The sequence below is a fragment of the Engraulis encrasicolus genome, chromosome 10, assembly GCF_034702125.1.
Source record: "Engraulis encrasicolus isolate BLACKSEA-1 chromosome 10, IST_EnEncr_1.0, whole genome shotgun sequence".
NCBI classification, from domain to species: Eukaryota; Metazoa; Chordata; class Actinopteri; order Clupeiformes; family Engraulidae; genus Engraulis; species Engraulis encrasicolus.
In genome coordinates, this window is record NC_085866.1 from 5,249,568 (window position 1) to 5,267,088 (window position 17,521).

General features: G+C 43.9%; 1 protein-coding gene across 1 annotated transcript in view; it reads left to right on the top strand.

The window, feature by feature from the left end:
* The window catches only part of cacna1fa (calcium channel, voltage-dependent, L type, alpha 1F subunit a), a 66,808-nt gene that overhangs the window by 34,652 nt on the left and 14,635 nt on the right, over nt 1-17,521 (top strand). The window contains exons 25-38 of the mRNA XM_063207785.1: nt 177-284; nt 1,003-1,055; nt 2,393-2,539; nt 8,639-8,840; nt 10,187-10,345; nt 11,735-11,845; nt 12,787-12,870; nt 13,146-13,166; nt 13,656-13,790; nt 15,081-15,146; nt 15,289-15,380; nt 15,785-15,944; nt 16,159-16,286; nt 17,324-17,420. Coding sequence (XP_063063855.1) covers nt 177-284; nt 1,003-1,055; nt 2,393-2,539; nt 8,639-8,840; nt 10,187-10,345; nt 11,735-11,845; nt 12,787-12,870; nt 13,146-13,166; nt 13,656-13,790; nt 15,081-15,146; nt 15,289-15,380; nt 15,785-15,944; nt 16,159-16,286; nt 17,324-17,420 — 1,563 coding nt within the window. The remainder of the gene's footprint in view (nt 1-176; nt 285-1,002; nt 1,056-2,392; nt 2,540-8,638; nt 8,841-10,186; nt 10,346-11,734; nt 11,846-12,786; nt 12,871-13,145; nt 13,167-13,655; nt 13,791-15,080; nt 15,147-15,288; nt 15,381-15,784; nt 15,945-16,158; nt 16,287-17,323; nt 17,421-17,521) is intronic.

Here is a 17,521-nt window from a genome sequence, read left to right on the forward strand (position 1 = left end):
CATCTGTCATCTGTGTGTGTGTGTGTGTGTGTGTGTGTGTGTGTGTGTGTGTGTGTGTGTGTGTGTGTGTGTGTGTGTGTGTGTGTGTGTGTGTGTGTGTGTGTGTGTGTGTGTGTGTGTGTGTGTGCGTGTGTGCGTGCATGTGTGTCTGTGCGTTCGTGCGTGCGTGTGTGTAGAGTGTGATCCAGTGTGTGTTCGTGGCCATCAAAACCATCGGCAACATCCTGATCGTCACCACCCTGCTGCAGTTCATGTTTGCCTGCATCGGCGTCCAGCTCTTCAAGGTAACATGCATAGGCGTAGCCAAGAGTGGGCCTGGGTGGGCCCGGGCCCGCCCACTTGACATCCAGGCCCGCCTCATTCACACTTGACAGTCAACTGTTTCCTCATTGAACTATAAATTAATGGCATAGCACTGAGTGATAATTAACCATTTTGTCAAAAGTCTGGTTCATCTTCTGTGATTTCTATGATTTCAATTTCAAAGTATCATTTTTGAGCACAGTATTATAATATCAACCTACACACTTTTGGGTTGGGCCCGTCCGATTTTTTCGGGGCCAACCTGTTTTATTATTTCTGCCTACGCCCCTGGTAAAATGTACTGCTTTTATATAGCGCCTTTCCACTCCTTTCAGCACTCAAAGCACTTTATATCGTATGCCTTTACACACTGGTTTGTCTGGCCCTACACTGGCCCTACTGTGGCTCTGACGTGGCTGCTAGGCCGGTCGATGACCCGGGTGCGATTCCAGCCTGGGTCCTCCCCTTGCCAATCCTTCCCCATCTCTCTCTCCCCACTCGTTTCCTGTCAAATCTCTCACTGTCCTATCATAATTAAACTAATAAAAAGACAGAAAAAAAACCCAAAATAAAATGTCTGACATCAATTAAATATGTTCATCGAAAAATGGAAAGTCGTAGGAAGAAAAAGAAAAAGATATAGATGTAACGGAACAGGAAAATAAAATGCCAATACCATGTTGTCTGCTGTGCTTACAGGGTAGATTCTTCAGTTGCACAGATGAAGCAAAGCACACTCCTGACGAATGCAAGTAAGTATGCAGTTGAACATACAGTTCGCTCGCACGCACACACACACAGACACACACACACACACACACACACACACACACACACACACACACACACACACACACACACACACACACACACACACACACACACACACACACACACACACACAGACAATCACACACACACACACACACACACAGACAATCACACACACACACACAGACACACACACAGACACAGACACAGACACACACACACACACACACACACACACACACACACACACACACACACACACAGACAATCACACACACACACACACACACACACACACACACACACACACACACACACACACACACACGTGCACGCATGCAGTACTCTCTGCGTATATCTTAATCCAGTGAAGGTAAGTAGAGATGCATGCAGAAGCAAAATGAATACACTTGCAAACACACAGACAAATACGATATACAGTAAACCTACAGTGTATTTGTCAAATATGGTGCCTGCATTACAAACCACATTGTGAATTTTTATGTAGTTGGCAATTTTAGTTTAAAAAGTGTTCTGAGGTATCTAATTGGTTTGTGTCAACTGTGAGACAAATTATGCACTCGTCTTTTTCTATCGAACATACGAATAATGGGCATGGGCAGTCATGGGTTGCGGTTAGGGCGTCAGACTTGCATCCCAGAGGTTGCCGGTTCGACTCCCGACCCGCCAGGTTGGTGGGGGGAGTAATCAACCAGTGCATGGTACCGTCCCACCGCACTGCTCCCCATGGGGCGCCACTGCGGGCTGCCCCCTTGCACGGGTGAGGCATAAATGCAATTTCGTTGTGTGCAGTGTGCAGTGTTCACTTGTGTGCTGTGGAGTGCTGTGTCACAATGACAATGGGAGTTGGAGTTTCCCAATGGGCTTTCACTTTCACTTTCACTTTCACTTTCATAAATGTATCCACATTTGTGAATATCACTTTCAGTTCGTATTGATTCTATTGTCGTGCCTATTTCTCTCTTCCCTCTACCCTCTTCTACTATTCCACCCTCCTCATCCTCCACCCTTCACCTCTCCTCCTCTGCTTTCACTGTATCTGTATCTATCTGCATTACGATGCACTAAAAAGTAGCAGAAAGTAAACAAAGACAGCAAGGTGCAGTGTGCAGTGTTTACTTTCTGCTCCTTTTTAATGCGTCAAAATCGTCCTCTTCTTTACTCTGTGTGGGACAATGCTGTCAGTGTTGCAACTGTACACTGTGCCTTACACCCTGTTCTTGTTTAAATTGCTTCCTTGTAAGTCGCTTTGGCCAAAGGCGTCTGCTAAATGCTAATGTAATGTAATCTCTCCTAGGGGCACGTTTATCGTCTTTAAGGATGGAGATATGAACCATCCTATGGTGAGGGAGCGTGTGTGGGAGAACAGCGAATTCAACTTTGACAACGTGCCCATGGGCATGCTGGCTCTCTTCACCGTCTCCACCTTTGAAGGCTGGCCACAGTGAGTACTACACACACACACACACGCACGCATGCACGCACACACTCTTAACCTTCACCGTCGCAGTGAGTATACATTGTATATCTCTTAGATTACATTACATTACATTAGATCTCTTCAGGAGAGAAATTGTGAGTGAACATGAGAGACTGTGATTCACAATTAACATCTGATCAACACAACATGCAAGACTTAAAGGGACACTGTGTGAGATTCTTAGTTGTTTATTTCCAGAATTCATGCTGCCCATTCACTAATGCTACCTTCTAATTCTAAGTATTCATTATGACTGGGAAAATTGCACTTTTCATACATGAAAAGTGGGGGATCTTCACCATGGTCCGCCATTTTGAATTTCCAAAAATAGCCATTTTTAGCTGCAAAAATAACTCTACTTGGACAGCACTAGAAAATATTTGTTTATTACTCAGAAAACTTTCATGTAAAGATCAAATTTGGCAATTGGCAGCCCAGTTTCAATGAGCAGCATAGTTGCAGTACCTTTTTTGACCATTTCCTGCACAGTGTCTCTCTAAAGTGATACTGTCCCATTTTTGGAAATAAGCTTAATTGTACACCTCCCCTTGAGTTAAATAGGGTTTTACCGTTCTCCTGTACTTTCAACCGTTCTCTGGGTATGGCAGGGCAAATTTTACCTCCATGCTAGCAGTTAACATTGAGTCCGATGAGACCAGGTCACGGCTAACCGATCTCAATGTTAACTGTTAGCTTGGAGGTAAAATGTGCACTGTCATAACTAGAAAACGGTTGGAAGTACAAGAGGACGGTAAAAGCCTATTATTTAACTCAGGGACCACAAAGAAACAAACAACCATTATAAGGGCACACAACCTTCCAGTTTTGGCCCTCACACAGAGTCATCCAAAATACAAACTTAGATAGTACACATAGTGTGCACACTGCACAGTGACAACTAAAATACATAGATAAATAAATAAAATATTATGCATGTAATGCTACATGAAAGTCCCATCTGACCTGCCTCTGAGCACACTCAAATCAAAAACACATTTTTACCATCATTGTCAGTCTCGATGTCTGTGATGTGAGGCGATAAGAAACGAAAAAAGAAATCTGATGAGTGCTTCTTCATTCACTTACTTGTAAGTGTAAAAACCTCTTACCCCCCCCCCCCCCCCCCCCCAAAAGATATGATAGCCAATCGTACCAATCTTTAGTTTACCACAATCACAAAGGGCGGAATTCTCCCGTCTCCACTTAAGTCGGTTTTACGCACGCATATTTTACGCGGTCTTAAGGGTGGTTTATGCCTCGAGATCAGCGTCACTGCATCATGATGCAGTGAGCCGCGCAGTTAACGGAGTGAAGCCCCCCCCATCACGCAGGTACTCTGGGGCACCTCCCCGAAATTGTGTCTCGACGCAGGGAGCGACGGCGTGAAAGGGCGAAAATAGGTCTCTGATTGGTCCTCTCGACCAGCCTGCTCTGTCCTCGAGTCGAGAACAAGCGCTACTTCCTTGTTCTAACCTTCGTCGGTCTACGGACTGTGAGCTCTTCATTAAATAAGTTGCCCGTGCTTTGTTGTTTGATTTATTTACATGAACCAAAGACAACACATGCGCTTGCAAGTTACGACGCTGAAGTTATTTGGACAGTTGAACAGTGGTTCCGAGGTCGAGGAAACATTCCGCTTCGTCCTCGACAAATGAGCCACTTCTTTGTTCCAAACTACCACTGTGGCTGCCAGTGCGATCAAACATGCACGTGATATAAAGATTTAATGTTTCATTTTCATTCTCGTCGAGTCTGTGATGCTAAAAAACAACCGACACGTCTAGTTTACTCTTTGTATTGAAGGCAGTTTCAGCGTGGAATGACATCGCGCAGACCGTGCTTCAAAACAGGGCATAAACCAAAATTAACTGCATCATGGCTGCGACAAGCTCATTCTGTGGCACAAGTAGGAAGCATAACCCGCCCTTTATCTTGCGCGTATTCTCCCCTCTGGAACGTCGCCACACCCCTCGCGCTTAACTCAGAAAAACAGCGCGTAGCCCAACATAGGCGTGATATATGCTAAATGGGGGGATGAGTCTCCGCCAAGTTCATCAGTTGTGGCTACAAAGAAACTATGGAGCATGGATTTTCAGATCAACCATGTGAAAACCTCAGCAGTCCATTGAGATCCAACACTGAACTTTAACTTTGAATTTAAAACCACGTGCCAAAAGTCCTCTTGCAAAAGCGTTTCAAAATCTAACCTCCGCTCCTTTTCACAAGCAGAAGGCAAGTATTGGAGGTGAGATAATGAGATGGAAAAGTGATGTGTCCCTTTGGCGGGAACTCAGTTGAGCGTTTTGGTGTGCAACAGGTTGATTGAAATAATAAACATGATTGAAAGTTTTGTTAAAAATGGAGTTGGGCGTGTTGCCTGGACAATTCCGGAAATCAAAAAGTGATTTAAAATGCTGATCATTCCCACAGTTAAACAAACACATAGTAGGCCTGTTTGCTGACTTTTAAAAGTGTTTCTCCGCTTCTCTGTACAGCAACGTGACATTAAAATAATTGGAAATATGTGGATCTCAGCTGTCCGTCAGAATATTACACAATATTACATGCATGCTGAAGAATGAACAAGGAAATAGATCGTCATGAAAAAATGGAGACTTTATATTCTGTCGCAGACATGGGAATTAATTGGACATGGGCATGCAATGCCAAGCCAGGACTTAAACGCGCAGCTGATGGGGTGTGATCTGCTCTGATATGTAAGCCTACCTTTTACGTTTAGCTGTAATGACATTCAGGAAATACTTTCTGCCTTACAAAAACAGATAGGGCAACCTGTAGCCTACCTCAGTATGTGGTGGTTTTGTATGTCGGGCATCAGTTCAGAAAATTTAATAGGTTACATGCACATATGCACGAGTTCCAATAAATCACAAAAGTGGAGGAGTTGAAATAAAAACCATTTACTTAACGTTGTGGCTACAACATAGTAAAAATGGTGAAGGTTGTTTTTGAATAGGCATACTTTGGGTGGCTGTGAGGACGACTGGAACAGTGGTCTTGTCTGACGTGCCTTGTCTATTTAGCCTACTTGTGCATGGTGCAACCTGCAACGAGGTGTTTTTGGTTTTGGTTACCGTCCGTGGAGACAACATACTGATTAATTAATTACCTGCTTTTGTTTGTAAGTTCACCGATATGAAAACATGCTCTGGGCAGCTGGTCATATTTTGTCTCAATTAATGTAGGATGTTTATGTGGAACTGTGAATGAATTTCGATTTGGACTCACGCTGACGGTAAGGAACATCAACAAAGCATACCGTGTAACATGTTCAAAATGCGAGCCAAGCGAGCATCAAATGCAATATTACATTTTACCTCATAGTGGCGCTTGACCTTACTACAGCACAGCCCTTTGATGCGCGTAAAGGCAAACGCGCGTAAGTGCACGGGAGAATACGCTTAGGATTCATTTACATGCGAAACTCCCTGATTTTGGCCTGGCCCCACCCAAAGTGCGCAACTGGCAAAATTCTGCGTAAACCCCGCTTAATCACAGACTTGAGTAACCGCTGAGGCGCTGTTGTGCGTTTTTTTTTTTACTTAAGCGGGTGGGAGAATTCCGCCCAAAGTAAAATACCAATACAACACTAATCTTAAACACAAACACTGAAAACAAATTCCAATACAGGCCTTGAGGACAATGTTTGGCAAGGCTTTGGTCGTATGGACTGGGAGAAAGAATGGAGCAGGAAGGCTCTATGGCAGGGGTATTCAATTAAATGTCAACGAGGGCCAGTTTTTCAAATTCCTCCCAGTAAAGGGGCCGAACTATACTTATGTATTGTAGTTGCCGACTGTCAATGAAAGAAATATGGGAGACTTCATTGAAGTGGGGGTCTGGGGGTCCTACCCCATAAAGTTGTGCATTTCTTAGATGTAATTTCCTGCATTTGAACGCCCTGTGTCCCGTTTCAGCTCTATACAGAACCCATACTTTTATCTCTAAATTTAAAAAAAAACCGATTCTGTATTTCAAGGGGCTTGTGGGGGGCCAGAACCTTGCTGTCCAAGGGCCGTATCTGGCCCCAGGGCCACCATTTGAATAACCCTGCTCTATGGTTATCTTTTTTTTCCATCTTGGGGCCCACTTGAGATGTTCACAAATGTCCTTCAGGGCCCATCTCTGACCCAATAAACAATACAGCTTAAATAAACAGCAGGACACACAGAACTGCCAAGGCCCACTTGAAATATTGTACCTTCAGGGCCCAAGAGTGGGTCCCGTCCCGCAGTTTGAGAATCACTGCTCTATATGGCCGGCATGGCTTGGCTTTGGCTCCAAACGTGACGCCAGAGTGAGGGGATTATTCTGACTGCATGGAATGGAACCAGGTGAGGCCGGGTCAGGGGCAGTCGAGGATAAGAGTTCCAGCTGGTGTGGTTTGTTGCATTTAGGTATACAGGTATAAGTATTTGATGCCTTGCTGACTTTATTGGTTTACCCACTGATAAAGACATGATAAGTTTTTGGTTTTAATGGCATGTGTATTTTACATGGAAAGACATAATATCCAAAAGATAGTTTGGAGTCTGATTGACTGATACTATGGACTGCCTCAGCTGTTTTAGGTATACAGTACGTAGGTATATTTGTTTTTTAGGTACAGGTGTATCTGGTTTTTAGGTACAGGTGTATTTGTTTTTTTTACATATAGGTATACACTCACCGGCCACTACATTAGGAACACCTGTTACAACTGCACATTGAGGCAAATTTCTGATCAGGCAATCACATGGTGGCAACTCAATGCATTTGTGCATGTAGACATGGTCGAGATGATCTGATGCAGTTCAAACCGAGCATCATAATGGGGAAGAAAGGTTATTTAAATGACTTTGAACATGGCATGGCTGTCAAGCCGAAAGGACTTGATTTGAGTATTTCAGAAAATACTAATCTACTGGGATTTTCACACACAACCATCTCTAGGGTTTAAAAAGAAAAAAAATGCAGTAAAAAGCGATTCTGTGGGCAAAAATGCCTTGTTGATGGCAGGGGTCAGAGGAAAATGGCCAGACTGGTTTGAGCTGATACAAAGGCAACATTTAAGTAAAATGACCACTCATTACAACCGAGGTATGCATAAGAGAATCTCTGACTACACAGCACATCAAATCTTGAGGCAAATAGGCAATAGCAGCAGAAAACCACATTTGGTGCCACTCCCGTCAGCTAAGAACAGGAAAATGAGGCAACAATTTGGACAGGCTCACCATAAACGAGACTAGAAGATTGGAAAAATGTTGCCTGGTCTGATGAGTCTTCATATTTACTGCAACACTCAGGTGGAATGTTCAGAATTTGGCGTCAACAGCATGAAAACATGGGTCAACCCTGCCTTACATCAACGTTTCAGGCTGGGGATATAATGGCATAAGGATATTTTCTTAGCACAATTTGAGCCAATTAGTACCAATTTATCTTTGTTGGAATGCCACAGCCTACCCGAGTATTGTTGCAGGCAGTTCAGGCAGTTCTGAAGGCAAAAGGGGGTCCAACTCAGCATTATAGAGGTGTTCCTATTGAAGTGGCCGGTGAGTGTATATATTTTGTTTTTAGGTACAGGTACAGGTGTATTTGGTTTTTACGTGTAGGTGTATTTAGTTTTTAGGTACAGGTGTATTTGGTGTTTAAAGCATGATTGAGGCACACACATGTACTTAAAAAAAAAAAAAACTCCTCAAAGGAGTCTTTCTGGAGCCAACATTTTGACAAATGCCTCACAGGTGGGCAAGGTCTGCTGAGGTGTTTTTTCTTCAGAGTTGTATGAAGTAGAAGCACTAGACGCACTCTTATAGATGTAATTACAGATGTGATATGCTATTACAGAGTTGAAACCATGTAATTTCATAATAATAATAATAACGATGTATTTTCATAGTACTGCTGTTGTAAGTACATCTGTAAGACTACTTCTACATTAGTTACTTTGCTGTTTTCAATGCATTTTCCCATTAGCAACTACCGAAGTTGCTAATAGGCTAACAACTTCTCTTTTGAGAAACTCACCCATGGTTTTCTTCTTTTGCTGTCCGCCAGGCTGCTGTACAAATCCATCGATGCGAACCAGCCCAACCGCGGCCCCATCTACAACCACCGCGTGGAGATCTCCATCTTCTTCATCATCTACATTATCATCATTGCCTTCTTCATGATGAACATCTTCGTGGGTTTCGTCATCATCACCTTCCGCGAGCAGGGAGAGGCCGAGTTCAAGAACTGCGAGTTGAATAAGAATCAGGTCTGAAAAAGAACGCCGGACTAATGCATACAAATTAGTGGTGTGCATTGGCACTGCCCTCACGATCCGATTCAATCCGATCCAATTCTACAATGCATTACATTTCTACTGAAAGCAAAGCTAATGTTTAATCAGTCATGATGAGGCAATACAAGTAGTCAGATACTGAGCAACAATTTATTGGCTGTTTTCTGTATCAGTCTGTATCAGTCTTGCAATGTTTTGAAGTGCTTTTATTCAATTTAACATTAATTTGCTCCGGAAATATCCATGGAAGTAATTGAAATTGAAAAAAATTGCCGGATCGATTCTGGAACTTGCCGGATCGATTCTAGATCGTCCATGCCCCGCATTGGATTGCATCACAGAATCGATCATTGTTGACACCACTAATACAAATGGACCCATTCATGTGCACGGATGTCATGTACACCAGCTTATGCATTGTACTACTACTACTGCTACCGCTAATACTTTTAAATGTGTCAAATAAAATATAATTTTATATTTAAAATATGTCAAAATAAATATAATTTTATAATTAGTATACGTTTTTGTCACTTTACATATACTATTTATCATCATACATACTACAACACCAGTTTCTGCATTTTGTACTGCTACTAATAATTCTTTTTTAAAGATCGTCTTAATCATAAAATATTTTTGTGAGTTTGAATGTACAATTTATCATCATACATCTGACTTGAAATACAGCGAAATATAAAATCTCATTTGAGCAATATAGACCAATGTAGACGTTAATCAACATCATCTTCTTTCTTTCTGTCTCTCGCCTCCTCCTCCTGTTTCTCCTCATCCACGTCCTCCTCCTCCTCCTCCTCATCGTCCTCCTCCTCCTCCTCCTCCTCCTCCCCATCCTCTTCCTCCTCCTCCTCCTCTTCCTCCTCCTCCTCCTCATCATCCCCATCCACATCCTCCTCCTCCTTCCCATCCTCCTCCTCCTCCTCCTCCCCATCCTCTTCCTCCTTCTCTTCCTCCTCCTCCTCCTCCTCATCCCCATCCACATCCTCCTCCTCCTCCTTCCCATCCTCCTCCTCCTCCTCCTCCTCCCCATCCTCTTCCTCCTCCTCCTCTCCCTCCTCCTCCTCATCCCCATCCACATCCTCCTCCTCCTTCCCATCCTCCTCCTCCTCCTCCTCCTCCTCCTCCTCATCCTCATCCACATCCTCATCCTCCTCCTCCTCCTCCTCCCCCTCCACATCCTCCTCCCCCTCCTCCTCCTCCTCCTCCTCCTCATCCTCATCCACATCCTCATCCTCCTCCTCCTCCCTCTTATCCTTCTCTCTACGGTCTCTTTCCTCCACCGCTCTACTCTACCACAGAGACAGTGTGTGTACTATGCCCTGAAGGCCCAGCCTATAAAGATCTACATCCCTAAAAACCCGTCGCAGCTCAAGTTCTGGAGGATCATCAACTCGTCTCAGTTTGAGTACATCATGTTCGTACTCATCATGTTCAACACTCTCACGTTGGCTGTGCAGGTGGGTCTAACTCAGTGGTTCTTAACCTGGGGTGCGGGCACCCCCTGGGGGTGCGCCAGATATTTCAGGGGGTGCGTGGAATATTGTTTGTGTTTAGGTTGTGACCAAAATTCTGTTAGCAAACATTAGAATTAGGCCAAATCCACATTAAGACATGTTTTGCTCCCCATGTAAAGGTAATGTCTGAAGCAAGAATCATTGTAATGAATCACTTAAATCATTTTTTAGTGCGTATACACATGTAGAAGTTTAGGTTGGGGGTGCGCGGCTTGTCTTGGGCATAGGTAAGGGGGTGCTTTAAGAAAAAAGGTTAAGAACCACTGGTCTAACTGACTAACGTTGGCCGTGCAGGTGGGTCTAACTGACTAACAATTCTTTTAATTTAACCTTCAGGTAACACTTTACTTGATGCCGGCAGCATAAGTATGACATATGTGTCATAACATTGTCATAATTCAGTCATGCATGTATCATAAATATTATGTCAATGTCATAAACATTGTATGACTTTGTCTTTAAGTGAAATTCGGTTATGACAAAGACAGGCCGCCCTATTATGACACTGTTATGACACTGTTTGTTATGTCATACGTATGACGCCGGCGTCAGGTAAAGTGTCACCAACCTTTATTTTATCAAGACAAATAGAGCCGTTGAGATTATAAATCTCTTTTTCAAGGGCGTCCTGACCAAGTGGCAGCATAGTTACAAAATAAAAAAAAAATCAGTTGCATTAAGATCATGTAAGATAGATTTTCCGTTATATTATAATTCATATAAATGACAACCTTATTGGTATCGCATTTGTGTGATCAATAAGTCAATAAAATACCTTTGGCTGGAGTGTCCCCTGTTGACCACAAATACTAATGCAGCATCCATGGTTTCACAGCAAACATGACCAGACACGGTAGTATTTGTAACAGTTCTAATTTAATTACTTTAAAGGGACACTGTGCAGGAAATGGTCAAAAAAGGTACTGCAACTATGCTGCTCATTGAAACTGGGTTGCCAATTGCCAAATTTGATCTTTACATGAACGTTTTCTAAGTAATAAATATATATTTTCTAGTATGGTTCAAGCAGAGTCTTTTTTGCAGCTAAAACTGGCTATTTTTGGAAATTCAAAATGGCGGACCATGGAGAAGATCCCCCTTTTCATGTATGAAAAATGCATTTTTTCCTGGCATAATGAATACTTAGAATTTGATGGTGGTGGTAAGTATTCATGAAAAAGGTAACATTAGTGAATGGGCAGCATGAATTCTCGAAATAAACAACTAAAAATCTCACACAGTGTCCCTACAGGTATTTGATGTCATTACTGCACAAAGATGAAAAAATATAAATATAAATGAAATAAAATAAATATGTTTTCTCTGTTACAGCATTATCAACAGTCTGCCCTCTTCACTTCGGTCATGGACACGTTGAACCTGATCTTCACACTGGTCTTCACTGTGGAGATGGTCATCAAACTTCTGGCTCTACGGCCTTATGTGAGCAACACTTAGGCTGCCTCCTCAACCAGGGCTGGGCTGGGGGAGAAATAGGACCCAGGCACTTTTGGCGGTGGGGTTGCAGGTATGACATCACGTTGGGGGAACTCCCCCAGGATTCTAAGGTTCTACATAGACTCCTATGAGCCTGCAGAACCCCCAACGCGATGTCATAATAGTACATTTTCTTAAAATGGTTAACCTGCAACCCCACCTTTAAAGCAGTGTTTCTGAAAAGGGGTGCCGCGGGCCGTGGAAACGTGGCTGATAAATAAGTGATGTAATATAATATAGATTTGTCTATATTGATAAGTTAATGCTAGTCAGTGGAATCTTTCATCTGCCATTTATGCACAATAAAGTAAATATAGTCAGCTGCAACTTCAAATGTAGGTCGTGTGACGTCTCCAAATGTGTTACTTTTCTAAGCTTGTGTGGTATCGGATGCGATGCCATGTTACTGCTTGTTGGTTTGGGGTGCCTTGACATTTTTCATGAATTGAAAGGGTGCCTCGCCTAAAAAAAGGTTGAGAAACACTGGCTTAAAGTACCCCCCTCCAAAAGGGCCCACGAGGGTGAGGGGCCCACCGGGAAATGCCCGCTATGCCAGATGGCTAGTCCAGCCCTATCCTCTACACACCTCAGCTCATCAAGATATAATGAAGCATTATGAATTTGTGTCATGGTACACTGCTTGTTGTTGAGTGTGTGTTAATTATTGTGTATCTGTTTGTTGTCTATTTGTTTATTTGTGTGTGTGTGTGTGTGTGTGTGTGTGTGTGTGTGTGTGTGTGTGTGTGTGTGTGTGTGTGTGTGTGTGTGTGTGTGTGTGTGTGTGTGTGTGTGTGTGTGTACATGGTGTGTGTACTTGGTGTGTATACTTGGTGTGTGTACTTGGTGTGTACCTGCGTGTGTGTGTGTGTCTGCTCGTCTATTCGCAGCATTACTTCATAGATGCATGGAATGCGTTTGATGCGCTAATTGTCGTTGGGAGTGTCCTGGATATTGCAGTCACAGAGCTAAGTGTAAGTGCACCATTCACCAGCCCCAAATGTGGATGAATTTTAAAGCGATTTCAACACAAGTCACAGGAAGCAATTTCTATAGGCTCATAATCTTTTGCTTTTCCCTCTCATCTCTCTACCCCCCCTCTCCTCTTTCTCCTCTCTCCTCCTCCTCTTTTGCTTTTCCCCTCTCCTCTCTCTACCCCCCCCTCTCCTCTTTCTCCTCTCTCCTCCTCCTCTTTTGCTTTTCCCTCTCCTCTCCTCTGTCCTTTGGATGTATTCTTCCACGGATGTAGGGAAGTGGAGGCCATGGAGAGGTGAGTTGATTATTTTTATTTACTTATTTTCATGTCACCTTTATTTAACCAGGAAGGTCCCATTGAGGTATACAAAAATCCCTCTTCTTCCCCCAAATCCCTATTCTTGCAAAAATCCCTATTCTTCCCTTTATATTTGACCTTTATTGAACCAGGAAGGTCCCATTGAGGTATAAAAAAATCCAGATTCTAACTGGCGAAAAGTCTACTAAAGTTCTAGACATTATTTTACCTGACTACTACCTTTTATTTGTATATTTTACAGTATAGTCCTATATACCTACACAACCCTTAACCATTATTCCAAGGATATAAGTTTAATAAGTTCTTGGGTTTTTTTTTTTACATAAAAGAATACATATCTTTCTCTCTCTCTCCTTCTCTCTCTCTCTCTCTCTCTCTCTCTCTCTCTCTCTCTCTCTCTCTCTCTCTCTCTCGCTCTCTCTCTCTCTCTCTCCCTCTCTCTCTCCCCTTCTCTGTGTCCTACAGGGAAAAGGGGAAGGCGAGAGTTCCAAAGTGTCCATCACGTTCTTCCGTCTGTTCCGTGTGATGCGTCTGGGGAAGCTGCTGAGTAAAGGCGAGGGCATCCGCACGCTACTCTGGACCTTCGTCAAGTCTCTGCAGGTCAGCACACATCACATCACATCACACCACACCACATCACATCACATCACACCGCATCGCACCGCACCGCACCGCATCGCATCACATCACATCACATCACATCACATCACATCACATCACATCACATCACATCACATCACATCACATCACATCACATCACACCACACCACACCACACCACACCACACCACACCACACCACATCACATCACATCACATCACATCACATAGGTTTTGTAATGTAATTCAAAAGGGCTTTTTTTGTCAATCTCAATTTAAGAAGCCCCAATTTTGGGGGCAAAGTGGTTGATGCCCTAAGCACTCTGCGTACTCTGCTCATGTTGAGCTGCGGCCCTGATTTCATGTCACATCATGTCCCGTCATGTCCCAGATTACACCGCGCCGCTCGCGTCCCCTCTAGAAGGGACACTTGTCACTCAGCGTTTTTTAGTATGTGGCAGCTCAGCGCAGTCCAAATTTAGGAGGTGGACCTCGGGCAGCTCTCTCTCTCTCTCTGTCTCTCTCTCTCTCTGTCTCTCTCATTTTCTCTCTCCCTCTCTCTCTCTCTCTCTGTCTGTCTCTCTCTCTCTCTCTCTCTCTCTCTCTCTCTCTCTCTCTCTCTCTCTCTCTCATTCTCTCTCTCCCTCTCTCTCTCTCTGTCTGTCTGTTCTGTTTGTCTGTCTGTTTATCTGTCTCTCTCTCTCTCACTCTTTCTCTCATTCTCTCTCTTTCTCTCTGTTTCATTCTCAATTTCATACCCCCTCCCCTCTTTCTCTTTCTCACGTTTTACCCCCCCCCCCCCTCCTCTCATTCACTCCCCCCCCACTCTCACCTCACTTTCTCTCTTTTTTGATCCTGAGATAAGATGAAAAGTTGATTAAGGTCAGTGAAGCCAGAAAGCCAGAGAGAGGGAGTGCTGTGAAACTAAGATAGTGAAGTTGACTTCAGGGCTGGCCTAGGGCAAAAAAACAGGCCGGGCATTTTTCGTCAAGGGGCACAGTAGCCTACAGTAAGTTTTGCAGCTAAAGATGTCTATTTCTGGAAATTCAAAATAGCGGACATGGTCATGGACAAGATCCACCTTTTCATGTACTGGTATTTAAAGTGTAATTTTCCCAGTAATAATGAATACATAGATTTCCATGGAGGTCATAAGTATTCGTCAAAAAGGGAACATTCGTGAATGTTGAAAGCATGAAGTCTGAAAAGAAACTGCTAAAAATAGTGCACAGTGCACTTATAATGTTATCTCTGTAAGTTTGCTTAAATTTTCTTTTTGTTTTCTTGTGCAGGCCTTGCCCTATGTCGGTCTGCTGATCGCCATGATTTTCTTCATCTATGCTGTAATCGGCATGCAGGTACAGTAGGCATTTGCTCTACTCTTCATCACTGTCCCCAATTCTTATCAATTTCATCATTTCCAACATTCATTATTTATGCATCCCTTTTAACCTCTTTTTGTCTCTGTCATCTTACTCATCATGTGTATCATCATTGCAGACTTTTGGCAAGATTGCTGTAGATGACAATACCAACATCAACCGCAACAACAACTTCCAGCAGTTCTTCATGGCTGTCCTGATACTCTTCAGGTGAGAGACATGCATTCATCACCATCACCATCACCATCACCATCACCATCACCATCACCATCACCATGCATTGGTAGTGTGAGGGATGAGAGATGCATTGGTAGTGTGAGGGATGAGAGATGCATTGGTTGTGAAGTGAATGTATACAATTATTGTGTGCACATACATTAAACTCTCTCTCTCTCTCTCTCTGTCTGTCTCTCGATCTCTCTCTCCCGCCTCTCTCCATCTCTCTCTCTCTCTCTCTCTCTCTCTCTCTCTCTCTCTCTCTCTCTCTCTCTCTCTCTCCCATATCTCTCTCTGTCTGTCTGTTTCTCTCTCTCTTCATCTCTGTCCATCTCCATCTCTCACTCTCTCTCTCCATCTCTCTATCTCTCTCCCTCCCTCCCTCCCCCTCCACCCAGGTGTGCTACAGGAGAACAGTGGCAGGAGATCATGTTGGCCGCGTTGCCAGGTCAGCGCTGCGACCCCGAGTCTGAGTTCGGTCCTGGTGAGGAGTTCACGTGTGGCAGTAACCTGGCCTACCTCTACTTCATCAGCTTCTTCATGCTCTGCTCTTTCCTGGTGAGTAGTACCTCTACTTCATCAGCTTCTTCATGCTCTGCTCTTTCCTGGTGAGTAGTACCTCTACTTCAGGGATGTCAAAACTCAGGCGTCATTTTATTTGTCCCACAAGATCATTCTAAGTACAGTATGTATTTCAGTTGGCCCACAGGAATACAGTATGAGGCGTCCAGGGCAGTGCAATATCTCACATTCACTGAATTATTTTTTACAGATTATCAACTTGTTCATTGCCGTCATCATGGACAACTTTGAGTACCTGACCAGGGACTGGACCGTGCTGGGGACCCACCACCTGGACGAGTTCAAGAGGGTCTGGTCCGACTACGACCCAGAAGCCTCGTAAGAGTTACTTCCAGTCACTCGCATGAGCAGTATTCCTTATCCCATTGATGCCTAAGGCACCTGCCAAAAAGGGTGCTGAATGCCTAAGCCCTTTTTAAGACAAGCTGCCCTCAGCCTATAAAAACCGAAATATCTCAGCCTCTGAAGCACATAAAATCATGCAATAAGTTGCATTTAAATGCTAAAACCCTCATCTTCCAGTCACTCGCATGAGCAGTATTCCTTAAATAAAAACAAAGCAGCAGCCAAGAGTCATATTTGTCTGCAGGTGCTACCATACATACTGGGCATGATATGGTATTTGTTGTCTGCTGCTTTCATATGGGTTGTCTCCTTCTAGTAACACAATAAATAATCAGGGAGTTTCATTGTTGATGAAACCCCATTCGTTGTTACATTGAGTGCATGTAAAGTCAGTCACACTGTAGCCTACTGTGTATAGCAGAGGTTCCCAACCTTTTTCAACTTGGGGCCCACTCGAAATTGTCAAAAATGTTTGGGGCCCACCTCTGACCCAATTAAGAATAAAACTTAAATAAATCAACAGCAACACACACCAAAATATGATTATCATTTTTGGAAAATTATTTCAAGGCCCACTTGGAATACCTTCAGGGCCCACCAGAGCCCTGGCCCATAAGTTGGGAACCACTGGTGTATAGTAATGGCAGTCACTGCTCTGTCTATGATGAAACCAGACCCTCCTCTTCTGACTATAGAGTATGTAGTGGTCCTTCTCAATGGGGGCTCTACAGGCAGCCATTGGGGGGCGCTGAGAGGCCCGGAGGCAGTGCTTAGTTGCCAGGGGGTTGTTGGTAGGCTTATGATGAGGTCCAGGAGGCGTTGGGGGGCGTATGATGAGGTCCAGGAGGCGTTGGGAGGCTTATGATGAGGTCAAGGAGGCGTTGGGAGGCTTATGATGAAGTCAAGCAGGCGTTGGGAGGCTTATGAATGATGAGGTCCAGGGGGCATTTGTTCAAAAAGGTTGAGAACCGCTGGTATATACTAATATTACTGTGTGCTGTTCCCTGCAGGGGTCGAATAAAACACCTGGACGTGGTGACTTTGCTGCGACGCATCCAGCCTCCGCTCGGCTTCGGCAAACTCTGCCCTCACCGAGTGGCCTGCAAGGTACAGCAACCCGCCTCACTCACTAGTACAGGGGTCCCCAAACTTTTTTCTCCGGGGGCCACATTATTGTTCCTGACTGTGATCAGGGGCCGGGATCAATC